This window comes from Epinephelus moara, chromosome 15 (assembly GCF_006386435.1).
Source record: "Epinephelus moara isolate mb chromosome 15, YSFRI_EMoa_1.0, whole genome shotgun sequence".
Lineage (NCBI taxonomy): Eukaryota > Metazoa > Chordata > Actinopteri > Perciformes > Serranidae > Epinephelus > Epinephelus moara.
Window position 1 is genome coordinate 6,055,445 of NC_065520.1, and position 22,789 is coordinate 6,078,233.

The window sequence follows — 22,789 nt, forward strand, 5'->3', positions numbered from 1 at the left end:
TTAGTAGAAGAGGTTATAATCTGCACCAGCACGCAACGACACGCCTTATCATTGTATTGTAAAGGTACATAAAAAAGCCACTGTAATATTCTCACTGGCCTCCATGTTGCTTTCTATTGCTAATTTCTTATTGTTAACCTGTTTTCTGGCACACATTCGTCAACTGGAAATAAGAAAGGCATCTGCTACCTACTTTTAGCGGGGTTTAAAAGTTCAGTGTTTAAGATTTAGGGTGATCTGGATGTATTTAGTGGTGAGGATGGCAGATTGTAACCAGCTGAAACCTCTCCAAGTAAGAATTCAGTCAGAATTGATTGTTCGGGAGGTTTTTACTGGGAGTCAGATTATCTGCAGAGGTCTCTTTGTCTCCAAAACAAACTGACATAGTGATTTAAACCATGCAGTAAAAACACTTAATAAAGCAGTTTTGCATTAAAAAAAAAATCAGTGTTTTTCGGCACTCTCATCACAGAGGGGCTGCTAACTATTGTGGCCAATGCGAAAATGTGAAGGCCTGGTCTAAAGCCAGTGTTTGGTTTGTCTGTTCGGGGCTGCTGAAAAACATGGCAGTCAACAAGGACGTGCTCCCTACATAGAAATAAACAGTTCATTTGAAGATATTGGAAACATGAAAAAAACATGCTTATTATATCATATTGCTTTTCTGCCAGTATATCCCCCTACATCCTAAACACTGATAATTTAAAAAACCTGCATATACTTGCTAATTTTAGTGGAAAGAAAGGGCATTTGTAATTTTTTTCATTAAGTTTATAGCATGGATAATCAAAATATTGACACAAAGAATTGATTTATTCATCTTTTGTTTGTTTTTTTACAGTGTACATTATACAAAAATATAGAGTACCAAAAGTTCACAGTGTCCAAAAGGCAGTGTTTAGTCAAATTCACATCATATTATAACAGCAGAAGTGTCTCTTGGGAGCAAAACAAATCCATTTAGGGGCCCGTTTGAAGATATTTAAATACAAAACACAACCTTTTTTTGCCACAGCACAGGCTGAGGGTGCCTCTTTAAAAATTAATATTTCATTGTCTGGGCCAAACACATACGAACACATGTGTACACTTTACATAAACATGTACTGTGTATTCGCATAAGAGTGTCAGTGCATGCAGTCGAGCACCCAAACGTGAACACATATTATCAGGGCTGTTTGTTTCATGCTACATAACACTGCAGATGGTGAAAAACACCTGGATTCATTTCTTGGTATTTACAATTTAGAAAGAGAAGATATGCAATATACATTTTACAGCACGGAGTAACTTAAATATTAGCAATACTGTCCTGTTTTAATAGCCCACTATTTTGGAGCTATCTCAATGTAGAGCTTGTGAAAATATTTTATTTACTTCAATATGTAATTTCAGAATAATGTCCAAGACGTATCCTGTAAAGAACTATGTCATTTTGGAAAATGGAAAATGTTTTAATCAAGGACATTCCCCTATAACTTGTACCAAACTACAATGTTTTATCCAGGATATTTTTTGAAATTATTCTGAAATTATTGACCCCTAAAAGAAGGTGATACTAAAATTTGAATTACAGGGGGCATGTAAAATACTTGCACGCATAATGCCTCCATAACGACAGAAATATGACAAACATATTTATACAAGCACCAGTAATGTCACCTCGTACACAACACATATAGACAGGCAGCCATTCACACTCACTTTCAAATCTATGGGCAATTTAGTATGGCTAGTTCACTGAACCTGCATGTTTCTGGACTGTGGGAGAAAACTGAAGCACCTGGAGGAAATCCATGCAGATACAGAAGAATGTAAAAGGTCAAATTTGTTGTGTTTTTGTTCTTGCAAATTTTTACACATTAGTAGTTGTATTCAGAAATGTAAAAAAAAAACAGTTATGGTCCTCCATGCTTTTCTTAATTGTCAAAAAAACAGTGTTTGCCATATTTTCATCTATTAAAACCTCAGTTATAACTTATTACATTAATGCAGAACATTTTCTACATACAAAAGCTTTTCCTGCCTTGTTTTCCCTGCCTTTGAGCAGCCATTGTTCCCCATTCATTTCAGTACACTATAAAACAAAATATAGGGACTTGAGACCTGCTTGAGCAAGTAAATCCATCACAGTTATACACATGGTTGAGTTAACTTCGTGATGCATGGCACTGCAGTTGAAAAGTTTGTGTCTGATTTATGGTGTGTTCATGCTCTGGTGAGAGGCTCTGTAAAATACAGGTACAGCTGCATTATATTTGGTGATCTTTGAACAATAATCTTAAAGGGATACTTCACCCGCAAAGTGATCGTTTGTGTATCAATTACTCATGGCGTGTTACCTCAAATTCTTACAGAAAACTTTGTTTTTCTTGCATGCCTTCATGGTGAACGAAGAATCCAAAAAAAGGCGAACATTCTTCATGAAGTCATTGGGGTCCACGTTTGACAACAGCAAAACTATATTAAAAACATCAATTTACAAACTGTCACACATCTCTAACAGTATAATCCAAGCCTCATTTATCCAGTTGTATACTCAGTACTTCCCAAACACATGCTAATTTTCGCTAATTGTTGTCCCTGTTCACTTTGAGTAATGAAGAATGTTCGCCTTTTTGGATTCTCCTGTCAACGTGGTGCCACGCGAGAAACAAATCTTCGCAAATTCAATGTAACTCGTGTCGAGTAATTGATTAACAAACAGCCATTCTGCTGGTGAAGTATTCCTTCAATGCATTAACATCCAGAAAATATGAGTGTGACTGACAAAAAAATAACCCACATGTTCGCAAAATTAAATCATTTTTTCCCTCAGCAGATACAGATACAAATACAAACAGTGACATCTGTGAATACACCTAAAATAACTCATATAATCTGCTGTCAGAGAAGTCAACAGACGTTCATTTTTTTAACACAGTACAGTACGTAGTGAGGTGTGTCCGAAATGTCCTCTTCAGTGTTGTTGTGGTTTCTGCTAAACATGAAAATTAAAGCAAATAATTCAGAAGTCTGTAAGTCTCTGTTTGTTTCTTCACTTCATTCACATCACTGTCTTTTCTGAGGCAAACCCACACTTAAGTGTCCAAGCTACAATATCTTACAGTGTCACTGAGTCCTCCGAACACACCTGCTGAAAATGAGGAAAAGGAAAATCCCCCAAATAACAACCAGCAGATGAGTCTCTTCTCAGTCCAGTGGAAATCCAGGTACGCACATTGTCCAGGAAGTCTACCAGAAGGCCTGGAGCTCTGGGTCCTACCCTGCTCTCAAACTGCCCTGAGCACAAACAGAGCACCTCAGGGTGGGTGACGTAAGAAGGAGGGGGGGGGGGGCACCTGAACTGTAGGTGCTGGTTTCATTTAGAGAACAGATGAAAACATGGGGAGGTAAAGGCTGCTGCATACCTTTTGTGTTGGTTGTGGCTTACACGCAGATGCATCCTGAAATTTGAAACAAGGACAGTGGTTGTCCTGACTACACTCCTTGTTACTAAACAACTAAAATGACACCCAAAGTCACATTAATGCTACTGAATAAGATTTAATGCAATGATAAATTCAAGAGTGTTTCGGTGTGTACCCAAGTCTAACTTTTGTCTCCCCCCTCCGGAAGTAACAGTAATTACACAAACACTATTGACGCGCTTATGACGTTTGCCTGCAGATGAGCTCCCGCGATCACTTTCTTTCTTTTTTTTTTTTAACTTAAGTCCATTCTCTGAACATCAAGGTTTTTTTTTTTAATGGGAGCACCCAATCCAGAAACTTTTCCTGGGCACTTCTTAGGATTTTCTGCCACAATCCTAGCTGCTGCTCTGTCGCTATGGACTCTCCCCCTCCCGGTTGGGTACTAAACTTGGTATTTTTGAGGGCCCTGAAACACCACGCTGATGGCTGGCCGTTGGTCAATGTCAGCGCAACGGTGAGCGTCTGTTGCCCTAGTTATTTTGTTGTGTCCTGCGGAACGGAAGTGAGGACAGCAAACAGACAGCCTCAGTCAAGACGGCGTGAGATTAACACAAACTTTTTATATCAGGTAAGATATTTTTTTTTAGCCAGTAGGCTATGTATTTGTTTGTATTTATGTTTGCGAGTGCACAGTAAATATCATTTGTTCTTTTAACAATGTGTTGTGTTGTTAATGTGCTAGCTGGCTAATTAGCATCTTTAATCTGTCCCGTCGGTCCTCTGGTTTCCCTTTTTTTAATCACAAATAGAGACTACCGCCGCCTGCTGGTATGGAGTTATGAAACACATTACTCCCAGTGCGCCAGTGTGGCAAAGTTGCCACAGACACCACAGCTCTGCTATAGTGAATAATACAGAGAGCTTTACCAGACGGCATAGGCTTGATGAGCACTGTGTGTGAAACAGACGTTATTTATATGTAATAGTCCTGCATTCCCGCTTTAAACTTCTCTGCTGTCGTGACTCACAAACGAAAAACTGCATGTAATGTAGCAACTGTGCATGATGGAAAGAAAACAATGTTTCTGGAAAAGATGATGAATTGTTTTAAAATGTAATTTTTAGTTGATGTCGGCGCAAGAAACGAAATTCTGGTATCATAGCACCTGGGCAAATCAAACCAAAACCATCTGCATGGCAAGATACCACAAAAAATAAGTGTAATTTGGGTGAAGCAAGACTTTAAGATCTCATTAACAGATCCAAAAATTTGTGAGGAACATGAGAGCAATTTCAGTGTTTACTTCTGGAGTAACAGGATCAAAAATCTTGGTGTATTCTTTGAATGAGGAAACACTTCAGGGTGGTGTTTGGGTGAGTGAAGAGGGCTGGTTTGTTTTCAGAGCCTGGCCTCCTCTCAGCTGTGCATGTAGGTCCTGCAGGGGGAGTCTGGATGGAAGTCGTACTTGCTCAGGCTGGGTGGGTAGTAGGTGGTGGTGAACATGTTGCTGGAGGGCAGCGGGGAGGGGAAGTGGTTGCACGTCTCGTCGTTCACGTGGAGATTGTTCTTGTTTAGAGTCTGTAGTGTGGAGACATAAAGACAGTTTGGGTCCTTAGATAAAGGCACAAAAAAAAAATCACCTTTCCAAAATGGATTCTTCCGTAACGGTCTAATGAATGTGACAGGAGAGTCATGACACAATGGAACCAGCCCACCTTAAACTCCATGGGGATGTACTTCTCATTCTTTGGCGTGGCGTTGCCCTGCTTGTTGTAGGTGAGGTGGTTGGGTGTGCTGGGGTGGATGACCGCAGACTCTGCTGATGGTCGGTTCAGCTGGTGGCAGTAGGTGTAGGCCAGTGCTGACAGTAATGCTGCTGCGAAGAAACTGGCCGAGCCCACAGCTACTAACTGGAACAAAGTAAAGGCTGGGAACAAAACAGGGGGGTTGGAGGGAAAGAAGACAAAGAGAGAGTTTAAGACAAACACCAATCGTCTATTCAAATTTTTATACTTCTTGTGTACAGTGGAAGCGGAAATTGTGGAGCGAGTAAACACAGCCTCCCTCTTTCATTACCTCAACCATGTTCTCAAAAAGGTCGGAGTTGCAATATTTCTGCATTTCCAAAATTCTTTTGGTATCCAAGTTTTTCATAATGTTTAAAAGAAGGTGTGTTTCTCCTCAGACCAGAAATGTGGGCTTTTCTTTAAGGCATGCATCTCGACCACAGCCTTGGTTTGTGTACAACGTATCCATGACAACAAACAGAGCTGACTATAAACAGGCAAGACACGCTGTCTAACGAACTGCAAGAAGTCCAACTGTGATGCATATTCCAAATGCACTGTACACGTGTCCAAAGAATGCTCCTAAAACCCGAATAATATCATCATATCCCACATGTTCTTAATCAGAAAATGCTACTTTCAGAAAAAGGCCTACTTTGCAGTATCTAAACTAAATATGCACTGTAACCAAACTTTGTAATCTGAACAGTATTTTAATGTAATATTACAATAAGATACTGTGAACAGTACATACAGTATGTTACTGTAAATAGCAAAGCATTGTGGGGAAATACTTGGTCACAATTGTAATTCTTGTCTACCGTAAATCAATTTACAATAGTATGCCTGCCCACAAAAAAAACACTGTGCACGGGTATATTCAAAAAGTACTGCAATTGGATATTTTTTTACAGTAACATATTGTCATTTCTCAGTAGAAACTGTAATTTCAGTCATGTACTGTAAATTTGTTAAAAGATAATGAAACTAATTGTAAATAACAAAAAACAGTGATAATACTGAAGTTAAAAAACAGTTAAAGTGCTGTAAATGAAAATACAGCAATGACACAAAATTAAATTACAGTATTAATACATAAATTATGTATCAAATTTGTATTATGTCATATTTGCAATAATTGTGGAATATTCATGTGCATGACATGTAGTCACTGTGATTCATCCTCTGGGGACCATGAATATCCACAGCAGATGTCTTCAGGGTTCTCGCACATTTTCATGTTCATGGACAAATTTTCAAAACTTTTCCATGATTTATCAAGAACACTTTTTTTCCCCCCCTTGCCCCGCTTGCTGGTTATTTTTCAAACATATCAGATTCAAATTCTATTCAAACATAATGTCAGCTAGCTGGCATACGTGAAGAGGGGGACAGGGAACGCAGGGTGAAAATGAAGAAACAGATGTGACAGTAAATAGTATTAATAGTAATTCCATGACTTTTCAAAAACTATCAATGATTTTTACTAACTCCATGACTTTTCCAGGCCTGGAAAATGTGATTGCAAAAAATTCCATGACTTATCTAGGTTTTCCATGACTGTGGGAACCCTGTGCCTTACTACTCTCATAGCTTTCAGAGGTTTTAAACAGGGAAGCTTTTGTCAGATGGTGACTCCAGACAAACTTTCAGGGATCAGGGGGTCAAAGCTATTATGAGGACCCATCTTTGGGGAGCCATGCTTAACCACACCAAGAATCACTACGGTCCGGCTAGTAAAACATGAGATGTCTTGCCTTGAACTAAAGTCAAAGAAGGACAAAGTGCTGGACAGACGTCTGACAGTTATTGGCATCCTGAGGACCTGCTGCCAGTGATGCAGGACAGGAGAAACCACCATCATAATTTGACTTGATGTCACCATCTGGCTGCTATCTAACTTTATCAAAAGACCAATACTAATCCCACACTTTGCCCGGTCCCATGTCGTGTTGGGGAAAAAGCCACAAACAAAAGTCAATATTCTACCAGCTGTGTGGGACGCATCAGGTGATGAGGAAAGCCAATAACTTTGCAACAGTAACTTGGTGCTGCTACATGCTCAGAAACTGCAATTAAATCAAAGTGACATTGATTTACTGTGGATGCAGGAGGACAGTGAAGGCATAAAACCCGACAGAATTTAAGTGGAGAATTGAGGAGGTGTGTGTGTGTGAGCTGGGAACAAAGAATAATAACTCTAGGAGATTGAATAGAGACATCACTTGTTTTCACTCACTTCCACAGCTCTGGTCCTCCTGTCCGGGTAAAATAACTGAGAGGAGACAGAAAGGAATGAAAACAGAGAGACGGAAAAAAACATCAATGTAGTGAAGTAAAATCATTACAGCTCCGAGAGATCAAACAACAAAAAGATCTGTTAATTTCTCTCAAAGGCTTCACTGTTCTCGAGGTAGGCAGAATGCTGACATCTCCATTAATTCATCTTTTTAATTTCGACACAGAGTGAACAAGTCAGCATTTACTGTGTCTGATTAAACTTTTGTATAACCGGATTTTTCCAGCTTATATCAGCAACAGTCCGCAGCAATTTACTATATGCAGCAAATTTGTCCCAGCAATTTATTAACAAAAGCATGTGCTTACCTGGCACCTCGTGAGGCTGGCAGGGCCGGGACTGGGTGATGTTACCCTGGCAGAGGCTGGCCTCAGCCTGCTGGTCCTCGCTGCAGCGACGAGTGCGATGCTGCCGACCGTCTTCATCACAGTCCCCCCACTCTGTCCATTCACCCCAATCTGATGAAGAGTGGATTTGCACATTGCATTATGTTGTTGGCTGTTGCTTTGCAGTAAATCCAGGATTTATTTTGGGCAAAAATTCTAATTTTTCTTCTAATTTAATGTCAATAAATTAGTGTCCAGCCTGTTTTTAATACCTCACTCCTCCAACGACCATTTGTTGATCACTTTTCCCCGTTATGTTGAATTTGCCAGACAAAGCCTTGATAGAAACACTATAAATTGTAAAAATGCCTGAAAATCTTTTGGCTGAGGTAGAAAAGTTGACATACTCTTAAATATAACATGCAGGACGCAGATGTTTTGGGACCTGCTTCTGTGTCTCTATCTCCCTGTTTTATTTCCTGTAGTATAAAAGCAGCATCAGCATGTCACTATCAAACAATTATGAAATATCTCTCCACTTCAAAAGAAAGTCCCCAGGATTAAAAAACAAGGGATTTAAGAATGTAATTAAATTATGTAACCAGACCCGCTATCTATGACAGGGCTCAGGAAAAGCAGAAGGTGTTTTTTTTGTTGTTTTTTTTAACTTCAATAACATAATATTATTCATGTCAGGATCACCAAGTGTGCAGGACTGCAGGTTGAGAAATGTTGGCCAGGGCACAGTGGTCATCATCAGTCAACCACCAGTCACAGTTCAGCCTCCTTGTGTTCCTTTGTTTATTGAACAAAACCTTAGAATAGATGAGTAGTTGATGACACCAATCTGCTTTCCAGACCACAGAAAAATGAAGGTGCACACAAGTTGCATGCCTCCATATCGGGGTGAATAATAAAAAATTCAGGCTACTTTATAAGCTGTCTTTTTTCCTGTTTATTTTCTGACTTTCATCCAATGCATGCTGGGATGGGCTCCAACAACCTCAACCCAAATATTGATTCACCATTTGCTGTGTAGGGGAGATTTCCCACCAGTACCCATACAAACACCATTATTTAATCTGGAGAGACAGGGTGAATCTCTGGAGTGTATTTATGGTGTAACAATTATGATAAATGACAACAAACTTGAAAGCACTTTTGGAAACAAACTTACAAAGTACATGACAAAGAAAAGCACCAGAGCAGAGATTAAAGGGATAGTTCATATTTTTTGAGGTGGGGTCGAATGAGGTACTTATCCAGAGTCAGTGTATCACCTACAGTAGATGGAGATTTCTATCACGCGGCCTGCGCAAAACTGGAAGAAAACAAACATCTGAGGGTGAAGAAGAAGGGTTACTTACACAAAGACAGCAACGAAAATGTCCGACCGGAGAGATTTGGGAACTTCTGCCGAAGCTGAAATCGTCAGACAAATTAAAAGACTGGCAAGAGACTCTGTTGTTCGTGACCAAATCATGAACCGGCTATGTGACCGTGGTGTATCCGCATCATGTCCTGCTTCGTGCAAGCTCTACCCATGCACCAACCCTCAACCACATCGAGTACCTCCAGTAGGGGAGAACACTTTTGACACGAACAATCTCCTGCTTCATGTGTAAAACAGAAACTCCAGATAATGCCTGGACCTGATTCTGCGGGCATTGTCTGGAGTTTGTATAAGAATATGAATAAAAGCTTTGGATTTACTGGTCCATCTACGTCCCAACCCTCACCTACGGTCATGAACTTTGGGTAGTGACCAAAAGACTGACGTCGCGGATACAAACGGCTGAAATGAGTTTCCTTTGTAGGGTGGCTGGGCTCAGCCTTAGAGATAGGGTGAGAAGCTTAGACACCCAGAGGTAGCTCGGAGTAAAGCCGCTGCTCCTTCATGTTGAAAGGCGCCACTTGAGGTGGTTCGGGTATCTGATTATGATGCCTCCTGGGTGCCTCCCATTAGAGGTTTTCCTGGCACGTCCAACTGGTAGGAGGCCCCAGGACGGAGCCAGAATGTGCTGCCCTGTCCACAGTAGTTTACTGCTTAGCTTCTGTTGCAATACTCCCGCCTGCTTCTGCACGCAAGGGACGTGCCGACCACCATCTACTGTAGGAAATACACTGATGATGGATAAGTACCTCATACAGCCCCACTTCAAAAAATCCAAACTATCCCTTTTACACATAATGCAATGATTCACGTTATTTAAATCAAAAGCTTTTTTTTTTTTCAGCCACATTTTGTGATTAGAAGCCAGCTAGTTTTACATGAAAACCTGATGAACTTGCTGATTTACCTTCGCAGGCATGTGTATTACAGAGCGCCTCCTCAGTGTGCAGGCCTATACAGATGTCTCCTCCGCTGGCGGGTGGTGGGTTGCTGCACGTCCGAGTCCGCTGGTAGTGTCCGCCCCCACAGCTGGCCGAGCACTGTGACCAGGAGGACCAGCAGGACCAGGCTCCACTCACTGGAACACATAATTAGCTTTATTTATGTATTGTTTATAGTCAGAACTACACTGACAGACTGAAACTTCCTGTCACCTGGGCACGGTTTAGTGTTGCAGTCCTGATACTCCACTGGGGATCCTACGCAGGCGCTGGGGTTGGTCCTGCCCTCTGCGGTCGAGCAGCTACGTTTGCGGGTTCGGAAGCCTCTGGAACACTGCTGAGAACAGCTGGACCAGGTTTCCCACAATCCCCAGCGCACACCTTGGGGCTGGGACAGAGTTCGCCCACTAGTCTTCACCAAGTCTTCAACCAGAGCTGGAGATACACAGAAAACACCTGTCATTTGCTTTATTAATATCCAGATGCCTTTAAAATGCACCATAAAAACTGATTTTTAAAAATCCCTTTCACATGCAGCGCTAAGGAAGAGAAAACATGACTGACACGACTTTGATTCAAAAGAAACGACTGAAAGTTGATTCCAGCATCTTTTGATCCGCCCTGCTGAATGAGTGAATCGCTCAGAAAATCTAAACTTCTAAATTTTCAATGAGCTCAAACATAAAGCGCAGGATTTTATCTTTTCATTGCCAAACTCTGCAGACAGACAGCCTGTTATGAAACATTAATTAGTGAGGTGTAATCTGGGCCACGTTGGAAAATGAACTCGTTTTCCGTTACACCCGCCACACCGCACACACACAGGCATCCACAATCAGAAATTATTTACATATGAATGAGAAGTGCTTCCTGAGGCTCTTAATGGGGACAGCAGAAATATTTCAGGACGAGAGCAGCGACAGAATATGAAACAATAAAATGACACTATCAGCCTGTCAGCTTCATCTATGTCGGAGTAAATACCTAAATATGATTTTATTTCGCTTGGTTTTGTTTGAAAAATTCAGTGAAAGGAAAGAAGGAAAAGCCATGGACATGTGTGTCCCCATAACGGCTCAATGATGTTTAATCAATCTACCGATTGATGTCTACAAAACAGTTTGGCTGCATCCTGCTTTTGATGAGACCAGCTGTGTTTATTGTGGCAAACTGGGAGCTCAGCCACCAGCAGCTCTCCTTAAAGCCCAATCAGATGCTGCTCGAGTTCAGCAGGTTTTACAGATACAGTATATTAGACTGGTCTGTAGAGTTAAACCAGGGTTCATTTTGTTTTTAGACTGCTTTCATCCAAAAATCAAGGCTCACACTCACAGTCAGTCTGGCAGGCTCCAGACCCGTCATTGGGGCAGAACCGGGTTTCCATCTTCTTCTTGCCCAGCTGGAGCTGCTGGGGGTCGGGGAGCAGTGCCCGGCAGGTGTACCTGAATCTCTGCTCCTGCCTTGACCCATCTTGACTGACATTGACTGGCATCCAGGGGGTCCAGGGGGTGTTGCGGCGTACCTCAGGGCAGGCCTCCAGATTACAGGCCTTATACTCCTGCAAACAGGATGGAGGGCGCATATCACCATTAATGTAGAATAAACTGAGCTGCTGCTGCCCTTTGTTTTCTTTACCTCCCAAAGCCATAGGATCACATTGTTTCAGTAATTCACTGTAAACAGCTTGCAGAGACACAATGCTGCCTTAATAAACAACACCAAACAACACAAATATTGCATTTCTGTCTGGAGGGACTTTATTATGCAGCCAATTACTGTGTTTAATAGAACCTCTTAAACTCTTCTGGTGGCTGTGAAGAGGCAAAACTTAAGGTGGCACTAAAGGCTGCATCTTGCTGCAGACACACAGTGACTTCTCCTAGTTCTGTCGTGGGTTCAAGAAACACAGCTCTCAATGTTTGTGGGTGGGAAGCCAGTGAGGGAGCATGCCACTAGCAACTACAACCTATAGATCAGGGCTCATGAGAGGAAAGAAGTGGATTCTTGGAGGGACAGTGTAAACGGCAGTTGGCCAGGCCATGGCACAAAAGAATTGGTCATAAAAACCAGGGAGGAGAAAAATCCCATAATCCATCTGGTTACAATTTACGGAGCACATTCATGCCCCCAAGGGGATTAATCTTTTAATTTCATAAACCAATTATCCGTCCTGTAGCAACTAAAGCCTAAAGGACCGATTAAAACTAAATCATTTATTCTCTGCAGAGAAACATAAATAAGAAGCGGACTGCGATAATAAATATCGCAAGACTCTTCAATTTAACATGTATTTTAACAAACGTTTCCAGTTTGAAAAGGCCGGTAGTTTTTTGTGATCAATCAGACACAGAGGAGAAAATTAAACCATATTTATCTTACAGAATATACTTAAATATTCAGTGTAAAAGGACCACTTTTCAGCGTGGTTCTCAACATCTTAACCTCATTTCTTTAATTCCAAGCACTACAGTACCGTGGAGCATCCAGGACAGCTGTTGCCATTCTCGCAGGTTCTGGTCCTGGAGTGGACGCCCCCTCCACATTCAGCACTGCAGTGAGCCCAGGGGCCCCACGCTGTCCACAACACGGGCAGGGGACACGGCTTTTTCTCATTGCACAGCCTGCAAACACAGAGAGATCAATCCTATACAAAGTGGTGATATTTTAACTCTGTTGTGTACATTCTGCCTCCCAGTGCGAAAACATCACGTGAGCATATTCCTCCTCACCTCTCCTCTCGACCCTGGCCAACACAGATTCGACCCCCGTGGCGAGGAGAGGGGTTGTTGCAGGACCGCTGCCTCACCTCAAATCCGATACCACAGCTGCTGCTGCACTGGCCCCATGAAGACCAGGGAGTCCAACCGCCATTCCTGAGGGACAGAATTGGAAATCCATGTTTTTTAGGATACACAAAAGCTCCACTCTCTTTAAACTTGTTTCAAGCACCAGCAGTTGTTAGCTGTTGTTTCAGGAATACTTCAACCCCCAAATATACATAAATATAGAAATGGGCATTTTGGGGACATTTTTAGCTTGGAAATGTAGCAACAATTCAACATTATCAAGATTATGAGCCACATATTTCACAATTAGCTCATTCATCTTCACAGACTACACAACTAGCTTTACTGTCATTCCAACTTGCCCACTTTTAAAATGTTTATTAGTCCAGTATTAACTCGTAGCAGGTACTTTAATGATCAAACGGTAAGGTCGCATTGGTTTAACTATTTCCAGCTTTGCCCTGATATAAAATCAGCAGCTTCCGAATGACTACCCCTATGTTTGGATATTTGCATAAAGAGACTGTACCTGGAACAGTTTGCCACCTGGATAGTTGGGCCTTTACATTCGACCCCGCCACATCGGGCCAGAGGTCCATCACACGAGCGCGACCGGCACACACAGCTGCTGACGGAGCCCTCACCGTCATCATGGTTACAAGGTTGCCATGGCGCCCAAGAACCAAAACCGCCATCTTGTGTCAAGTTCCTCACCTCGAAGAGAGGATTTAAGGGGATTAAAGTCCACACCATGCGCACATGAATATGTCACATTTGCCTTAATGCACCAAATTGGTCTAAATCTACTGCTTGATGCCCTGTAATTATAAATATTGCCAAAATATTATTACTTAATATAGCACTGTGTAATAAACAAATACAAATTAATTTAAAGGGGACCTTTTATGCTCATTGTCAGGTTCATACTTGTATTTTGAGTTTCTACTAGAACATGTTTACATGCTTTAATGGTCAAAGAATGCTTTATATTTCATACAGTCTGTGCTGGAACACCTGTATTCACCTTTTGTCTGAAATGCTAAGCTTGTGAAAAATCACAACTAAAAGATTTTAAACCAAAATCTTGACACCTGGAAATTGTTCCAGCAAAAACATGATCCGAAACTGGGGGAAAATTAGCAATATCGGCCAGCCAAAATTACATGTTTCCTTGATGTTAGCATGTAGCTACATGTAGCAGTGTACATGCAGCTGGGAAATGACTGTAGTGTTGCGTAGAAGCACTTTTTACAATGAAAAATTACCAATAAAAGCTTCTATATAGGGCACCCCGGTAGCTACACCTTATTTATTATTAAGGCTAATTCCTTACCGCAGCGCCCAAGTCAGGAGTCCGGCCCATTGCCCTTTGCTACAGGTCCTTTGCTCACTCCTCCCTTTCACAACTGTCTCTGTCCCTCAGTAAAGCATGAAAACTGCCAAAAATCTGTAAAAAATAAAAGCTTTTAAACACATCCGGACATGTTCCAGCAGGAATAAGATCCGGAACTGGTGGGAAATTAGCTCCACTGGCAACCAAGATTACATGTTTCCCTGATGGTAGCATGTAGCTACATGTAGCAGTGTATGTAATGCAAATACTTGCATTCACGGGCCTGGAGCAGAAGACCATAAAAAGAAATCTGTCACAAGCTGACGTCAGCTTGTAGGTAAAGTAGAAAAGAATGTTGTAAACAGTAACAGAGTATTCAGAATTATCTGAAGCCTGAGGTTTTTTGCCCACAGGGATTACTTTTACATGTGTTTACCTCATTAATTAAAACTTTGGCAACATTTAATATGGACATCTGACATTGCAACATTTTATATCGGAGAGAAAATAAGGAAAAGCATAATAGGTCCCCTTTAATTCATTATAGATTATAAGATTGCTGACAATGTTTTTTTTTTGACAATAACCTCACGGAAATCAAAGAGCAATTCTTTCAGACATTTTTCATGAACTCCTCCAGTATTTTAAAATACAGTGTTAATAAAGTAAGGACCAATGCACCAGACTGACTGTGTGTGCATCTTACTGGGCACTCAGTGATGTTTTGGGTCCACTGGTTCATGTTGGAGCTCTCCTCAATGGTGGTGCAGCACTTCTGTTTGTGATCCCAGCCGCAGTAAGGGTCCCGAGCTTCCATGCACTGACTAATGTGAGTGCAGACAACCATTTGTTACAGTTGCATAAACGTCAAGTCAAAAGCTCCGATGGTCTTCACATTTCTACAGTGTGCATTCAGCAGGATGTTTCAAGATAATCATTGTTTTCCCTGTTTCAAGTGGGAGTGCTGCTGGAGGGACTGATACTGAGACATCATACAATATTTTGTAAGGTTGTCAACATATTCTAGTAGCGTCAACAAACTCATTTAATGCCTGCTTATGTAATGTCTGCTCTGCCAAAATATGGACTGACAGTTCAAAAGCAGTTTCTTTACGGGGGAAATAAACTGGGCTCTTAACATAATCATCTTTGTCAGCGTTTATTGCGGGCCTTTCAGACTTGGCCACCCACATGTGTTTGTCTCTTTAATGGCACTAACTTCATCAATCTTTTTAAGTATTTTCAAGTTGAGTTAGTAATTTGCACACCGGCACTAGCAGTAGCTGCAAGCCTGCAAAGTGAGATGACTCCCAAATTTGAAACTGCAACTTGGACCAAAGGACTGATTGCAGAAAAACGAAATAAATCCAATTCTCATTACTGAAAGCCTCATTTACTTTTCGGAAATATTATGTTGCAGTTTTGTACATTGGGTCATACCGTTCAGTTGGATAGCTGGAGCAGCGCTCTAATGGGATCTTCACCAGTCTGTCATCAAGCCCAACTATCAGAGATCTGTCACTGTGGAGGATCTGCAGGCTCTTGATTGGTCCGATCTGCCCTTGAGGGAGGAGCCTGAGCTCCTCCAGGTAGCAGCCTTGAAGGCTTTTATTGGTTGTGGAGAGAGTCTTCAGGATGGTGCCGTACTCTGATTAGACAAATGAGAAAAGTTCTGGGATGAAACTGATCTACTCTCTTCATCTGAGTTTATTATCACTCAATTTTACCCCAGCTTTCTCCCGTCTTGCTCACCAGTGCCAATGTACATGACATGGTAGAGGGTGTCTCGGCCCTGCACGATGTCCACCACCAGCTTGGAGAATCGCAGGTTGTCCTGGGTGAGCAGAGGGTTGATGGTGACCGGCTGGACCACATCGTTCATGAGGAAGAGTCGCTGGGCATCCTGGAGGCTGCGCTCTGTCAGGTTCCCCCCGGGACCTCCCTCCTCCAGTGTGCCACACTGAGGGAGTAATGTCAGGTATTAAGGACATAGGCTGGTGGTTTTCAAACATGTTTCTGATATCTTTTTTAACAATCCTTCCTCTCAAAAAACAAATCCTGTGCGCACAAGCACAAATCAAAATGCACGCTAAACCAAAAAGTGGCAATATAACCATAGCCCCTGAAGCCATGTTGGCCAATCATGCAAAGAAGTAGAGGAAGAGAAAAATGTTGGACAATCAGAAGTCTGAAAAACAGCTATTTCCAGAAGGCTATCTGGAGCAGTCACCTCTGTCGCTCCTCTGACGCCTGTGTTTTTCTCAGTATAGTGGAAAAGAAAACACTGACTACAACTAACTGCACAACAACCTGAAGCTCCAGGAAATACACCCCACCATGATGAACCCGCTGTAGCTATGGAGGATGCCTGTAGCCCTACGCTGGCTAAACAACCAAAACTGGATTTTACTTGTGGACAGCTGCAGGCTACAAGCAACAAATGACTAATGAAGCTTGTTGCTGGATATGTGGTGGAAGAAATGTTGCGTATCTCCATGATGGATTCTCCCATCTTTCAGACAGATCCTTGGGAAAATACCAGTCACAGGCAACAGCAGACCCCCAGGTAAAATATCATTTGCAAGCTATGTAGCCTTGGCTGTGCTTACCGGTGATTACCCTGACATTCACACAGAGGAGCACATGCAAAGTCTGAATCTAGAGGAGAAAGGAGCGTGAAAGCTGCAGGAGGCCATCACAGTGTATGTTAAATAAAAGCAAATCTGAAGTTTAAAATAACAAAACTACCGCACATGAAATGCAGAGATTACATAAACTGAAATGTCACGACAATGTCCCTGCAGCCTGTATTGGGGAACATTTTGTATATGCGTTGGGAAACTTGCCAAGCACTTATTGTTGCAGATATATTTGACAGGGCTGAGCTAGAACTTTCTTTGTGCCACACTGCAATAAGCTATCTCTGCACTTGGCACCGTAACACGAAATGAGTGTCAGTCTTTAGAAAACTTCTCGGAGGGAAGGATAGGAAACTGTGGAAGGACAAGACTTCCTGCTTCACATTTTCTCAGCTATCAACACCATGTTGTCAGAGAAGAATAGCTGTATGGAGCCAGGTTGTTTAAACATGTGAGTTACCTGAAAATTGGGTATGGGGTTTGGGGTGGAGAGCCAGGCGGTGCGGGGGTTCTCCTGGTAGCGGAAGGGTCCGTTGAAGGCCTGGGTGATGGAGCTCAGATTGAAGGCACAGACGGCAGAAGCTGATATACTGTTCCTAAAGGACGGGAGGGTGTGATTAGACAGGACAAAACAACAGCACTCCCATTTTCTGTTTGAGAAAGAACGTTAACCCACAATGAACATTATTACTCACACGTTAGTGGTGAAGATGCCATAGATCAGGTCCTGCTCTGGTAAGTAAAAGGTGCTCTGCAGCTCGTTGTAGTAAAAGGGGATTTCTCCTGAGCGTGAGCAGTTGAGTCTGGCCTTCATGAAGGTGGTCCAGGTGTCCTCCAACAGGAAACGTCCACCCATATCGTTCTTACAGACCCGGGCCACGCGAGAGAACACTATCTTCCCACAGTCGTTTTCAACAGCAGTTTCTCTCAGGAAGAAGTAGGCAAACCGACCGATCTCATACACAGACACGAAATTAGGCTCTAAAAGACACATGAGAGGAGGAATGAAAACATATGACACCCACACACATCAAGAGAAGACAAGAGAAGTTAGTGTTTGTTTACCGTTGAGCCATTTGGAGTTGTACTGGGCGGTGCGCAGTGGCGGCATGTTCCCCAGGCTCCTGTAGATGACGGGGTCACGTCCTGAGAAGTCGATCACTGTAGCAGCATACAACTCGCCCCGCTCTGTTACCATGGCAGTGGAGTTGTGGCGTGGGTCATAGGGACAGCGGGCAACACCATTCACTGTGTCCAACACCTGGCTGATGTTATCAATCTGACAGGAGGTGGAAACGTATAAAAACACAACTGAATTCACAACAAACGAATAAATGAAAGAGTGCTACGGTGATACAGTTTATTTTAAAGCCAACATGTAAGTTAGCGTCGGTCTGGTTCCCTCGACAACAAGCCAGTGGTATTTTTTCACTGGATTTTTTTTTATCATCGCAGAAAATTAGCCCAGTGGCAAACAAACGTTTATGATACAAACCCGTTTTGCTAAAACAAAACAGTATAGTCTCTGAAGCTTGTTTTACACAGACCTTATTTCAGGCATCTAACTTTAAAACCAGTTTTAAAAAAAACATTAACTTTCATGGACACCAGGAAGTGCTAAACTGCTAACTTATTTTTGGGTTTTAGGACTCATTCCTGCAGAACTCTGTTAGAGGGAAATACAGAATCTGCAGCTTCTGTTTTAATATTTGATTCGCACTGTGGGTTGCAATTTAATTTACTTAACTTTTGTGGTGGTGAAAGGTGTCTTTATAAAAACCTGTTATTTATGTTAATAACTTCTAGGGTCATAAAGCCAACAAAACCAATTATTCATAAGCATTCATTTCACAGAAGAAGCCTCCTTTTTAGGGCTGAAATGATGAGTCATTAATCATTTTTTTTTAATTGCACAGAAATGCTTCACAATTTACTGGTTCCATCTTTTCAAATGTGAGGATTTTATCCATTTTTCTCTTTTATGCCATGTAAATGGAAAATCTTTTGATTTGAAAGAAATCTAACAGGAATTTTTTTTAAACTATTTTTCTATTCCATAGTCTAAGCATTTCATTAATCAATAAGAAAAATATTTGACGGATTAATCAAAAATGAGAAATGAAAATAACCATCAGTTTCCACGATTTTGAAAAAAAAAAGACTTTCTATTGACAGTTTTCAAAGATTGCATAATGTGTTTTTTCTACCTTAAGGCAGCACTTAGTTTGAATTATTTCATTACAGTACAAAAAATAACTTATTTAACTAATTTAAAGAGGCTTTAAATTGTCTTGAGATTCTGTTGTGAATGAGTTCTCACTTGTATTTTTTCTGATTAATTTTGATCCCGATGGCTCAACAAAACTTGCTTCATCACATCTCATGATGGTCAACTGTTGTACCAACCTGCCTGGTTATGCAGACTGGGGTGAAAGCATTGGTCCCACACATGAAGAGCGTCCCCCCACTTATAAGCAAAACCCGGATGTAGTTTTGACACTCCTCCTGCAGACAAACACACCACAACTCAGCTTTGTTCATCATTAGCCTTTCACACAGCAGACATTTTGACTTGTCGCAGCAGTCACAGTACTTGTGACAGTGAGGAAGCATGCACAATACCAGCAACATGTGATTAAAGCAGCTAAATGGAATTCAGCCATCATTATTTTCATTATTTACACCTGTGCTTCTCGAACTGTGACATGTCAAAATGTCCTCTGTGAAAAAGGTCTATTAATAAAACCTTATTTCAGGTGATCCGCATGTTGAATAGAGTGAAAGAGGACTGTTATATGACATGACACACTACCTCAGACTTCCCCTTGCTCTGACATGAGCGCTTTGTGTCTTCATCGGGCGCCCATTCTGCCTCCTGGGGAACAAAAATATTAATGTTTTGGTTTGTTTACAACGAAATTAACTTATACAGCATCACAGCACAGACAGAAGTTTAGGTACCGGCACTTCATGCTACATGTAATAAGAAAATCAGAAAACACACCTGGAACATTTGCACAAAATTTAAAGGACTGGTTAAACATTTTGGTAAATATGCTTATTCACTTTTTTTGCCTTTGGACAGAAGAGCTGTTTCCCTCCTACTTCCAGTCTCTATGTAAAGCTAAGCTATCACACCTGACAGCTAGTGATGTGTGAAAGAGACCAAACAAATCATTTTTAACGACTGTTTTTTGGTGTCCAGTATTAACCGGGTCAGCCTGAGGAACGTCCGAGCGTTCATGAAACCCAACTTTTCCAATTCGCCCTCTTATCATGGGGTTCTGCTCACGCTGCCCACTATGGTGGGTGAATGAGACGTGATTAAATCGGACTCAAGTCCCGACAGCCAGGCAGCTACACTCACTGAACGAGAGCAAATGAAGTGTGAACGAGCCAGGATCGATTAAATCGGACTTGAGTCCTCGAGAGACCTCCACTAGCCAAAGTCAATGGTGCATTTACGTGCTACTTCAATAAATCTTCCAACTTCAGTGTGTTCATGTGCTTTAAGCTGTAATGTGGAAACAACATGGATACTACAAACTAGGAGCATTTAAACAACACGTTGGTAACAAAGAGGAAAGGAAACAGTTCAGGTGAGCCATGAAATAGGATGAAGGGCTCATTTTCCAGATTACTCCAACAACACATGAATGCAACACAAGGCTGAAGAGGTAACTCTCATGGTATTGATCTTAAAAAGCCAGACTACATACATGTGGGATGCTGAATCAATACATTACAAGCAATGTATTTAATTTTACTCATGTAACCGTACACATGATGGCTATATCTTCCTAAAGTATCAAAACTCAAAAGGTTTGAAAGGTTGAAATGATCACTAAGAGCGGCAGAAAATATGCCCAAAATGTTGAACTATTCCTTTAAGCAAAAAACGTGTGTGTGAAACAAAAACACACATTAAACACATTCACTTAAAATTTTTAATAAATATTTACAGAATTTTTTTCACCATATTACTTTTTAAAAATGTAAAAAAAAGTATTTAAAGTACATATTTAAATAAATCAAATATAGTTTTATTCATTTTTATCAATTCAAATTTTTGCTTGTATAACAGAGAAATTAGTTAAACTACAAACTAAAAGGTGTCACATCTCTTATCTCTTACAACTTACGCTCTTGGCTGGGCTAATGTTACCTGTATAAGTGAGGCGTCGCTCAAATTCAGTCTAAAGAGGAAGTTTCTGTAAAAGAGATGCTTCATGTTAGAGATAACGCAGCAGACAACATTGTACATTGACAACATGTTGACTGGATGCTGTTTGTCCGCTTTAAGTGTATTTATTTGTCACCTTGCTCCCACAATCAGCTGGTTTCTGCTCAGGTCCAGGGCCAGCTGGGAGAAATCCTTCACTCCTGGGTGGGAGAACTCCGACATCCACGGCCTCAGCGCTGGACAGAGAGAGAACAACAGGATGGTGGGACATGTAAGGGAGAAAAGTCATGCAGAGTCATGATAAAAAAGTGTGTGGGAACCCCTGACCACCAAATGGTACCTGGCTCACAGCTCCAGGCCCCTCAGTGTTTTACTGATGTGTCACATTTCTCTGCAGTGAATCACCTGATCCCTCAGCTCTGCGACTTCCTGTGAGCTATTTGACCTGATGCCAGAATGGAGGCTCAGGACAAGGCTTCAAAAAAGGCTGGTTGAAATGATTACAGTATCAACAGGAATATTAATAAAAGCAATGCCCTTGGTATGACTTTTATTGTACTGCAGTACATTTCAATTTAATTTTATTCTCTCTGTTTTTATTTGCCTGACTTTATTTAATTGCACATTGTTTTTTACCCTGGAAAGCACGCTGTGACTTTGTTTATGAAAGGTGCTCTATCAATAAAGTTTATTATTACAATAGATTAAATTAAATGGACTTGATTTAAAACCTCTACCCCGGGCAGGATGACAGCAAACCAAAAACTGAACAGTAAACAAGCCACTGGCTGTTTACATCATCTTTGGGTAGTGTGTGAACAAACCACATAAAGTGCAACAAATGAATCCTTCCCACACTGCTTCAGAGCAATTTACTGGTGTCTAAATTAACGCTGGTCCCTTTTATTGGACGGCCTAGCTTGTGGGACAAAGTATCCAAAACAATAACAACATAGTTTGCCAGTGCGACACTTTGAGCTGAATGGAAGATGACATCCTGTCAAAATAATATCATCACAGACTCTTTCACAGTTGTTAGACAGCTGAATAAGGACATTTAATGAGGCCATGCTGTAGACACTCAAAACATTTATTCATTTCATATAAACCTTTCTGTCTGTTGAAATGTCCAAACATAATTCTAGAATAATAAAACCTATAAATTTTAACTGCGAGCATTGATGCATAAGATAGCTCTTTAATACAGATTAATGCCACCTGAGAGCTTTTAACACTGCCGTGCTTTTATTGTCTCTATTAACTCAAGCCTCGTGTTTCATAATAGTTATTCTTTATTCGTCTCATGTTAAATGTGAAGCAACACTTTGAGAGCAACGACTAAATCCTGGTTCTTCCATACCATCATTTTTGAGGTCTCTGTTCCACTTTGAACACCATTAAAGAGGGCAACAATATGACATAAATACAAACCATCACTTAGACGACAGAGAATTTCAGAAGGAGCTACTGAATTCAAATTAATTTTGTGCACATGCCTGTGGACATAACGATCTGTGGCAACCAACACTGAGTCCATGCACACACTTATATTCATCAACGTTATACCAACAGCTCAGTAGGAGACATACGACAGCGTATTAAGGACATTGGAGGTACACAAAAAGGAGCTGGGTGAAACAGGAAATTTTTTTTTAGATTAAAGTTGGAAAAAACGTAATATTTTCTGA

At 41.2% G+C, this 22,789-nt stretch overlaps 1 protein-coding gene across 2 annotated transcripts in view; it reads right to left on the reverse strand.

Annotated features, from left to right (window-relative positions):
• Positions 1 to 794: 794 nt before the first annotated feature.
• LOC126401969 (semaphorin-5B-like) overlaps positions 795 to 22,789 on the reverse strand; it is a 41,611-nt gene continuing 19,616 nt past the window's right edge. For both annotated transcript variants that reach the window (XM_050063572.1, XM_050063571.1), the window contains exons 4-23: positions 21,238 to 21,337; positions 21,084 to 21,129; positions 19,731 to 19,793; positions 19,325 to 19,423; positions 17,984 to 18,197; positions 17,614 to 17,899; positions 17,379 to 17,514; positions 16,032 to 16,239; positions 15,720 to 15,927; positions 14,986 to 15,103; positions 13,476 to 13,660; positions 12,890 to 13,033; positions 12,634 to 12,781; positions 11,493 to 11,718; positions 10,374 to 10,595; positions 10,127 to 10,297; positions 7,809 to 7,958; positions 7,441 to 7,476; positions 5,130 to 5,341; positions 795 to 4,992 (exon numbers count right to left, since the gene is read on the reverse strand). In XM_050063572.1, the coding sequence (XP_049919529.1) occupies positions 4,831 to 4,992; positions 5,130 to 5,341; positions 7,441 to 7,476; positions 7,809 to 7,958; positions 10,127 to 10,297; positions 10,374 to 10,595; positions 11,493 to 11,718; positions 12,634 to 12,781; positions 12,890 to 13,033; positions 13,476 to 13,660; positions 14,986 to 15,103; positions 15,720 to 15,927; positions 16,032 to 16,239; positions 17,379 to 17,514; positions 17,614 to 17,899; positions 17,984 to 18,197; positions 19,325 to 19,423; positions 19,731 to 19,793; positions 21,084 to 21,129; positions 21,238 to 21,337 (3,134 nt within the window). In that variant the 3' untranslated portion in view covers positions 795 to 4,830. The remainder of the gene's footprint in view (positions 4,993 to 5,129; positions 5,342 to 7,440; positions 7,477 to 7,808; positions 7,959 to 10,126; positions 10,298 to 10,373; positions 10,596 to 11,492; positions 11,719 to 12,633; positions 12,782 to 12,889; positions 13,034 to 13,475; positions 13,661 to 14,985; positions 15,104 to 15,719; positions 15,928 to 16,031; positions 16,240 to 17,378; positions 17,515 to 17,613; positions 17,900 to 17,983; positions 18,198 to 19,324; positions 19,424 to 19,730; positions 19,794 to 21,083; positions 21,130 to 21,237; positions 21,338 to 22,789) is intronic.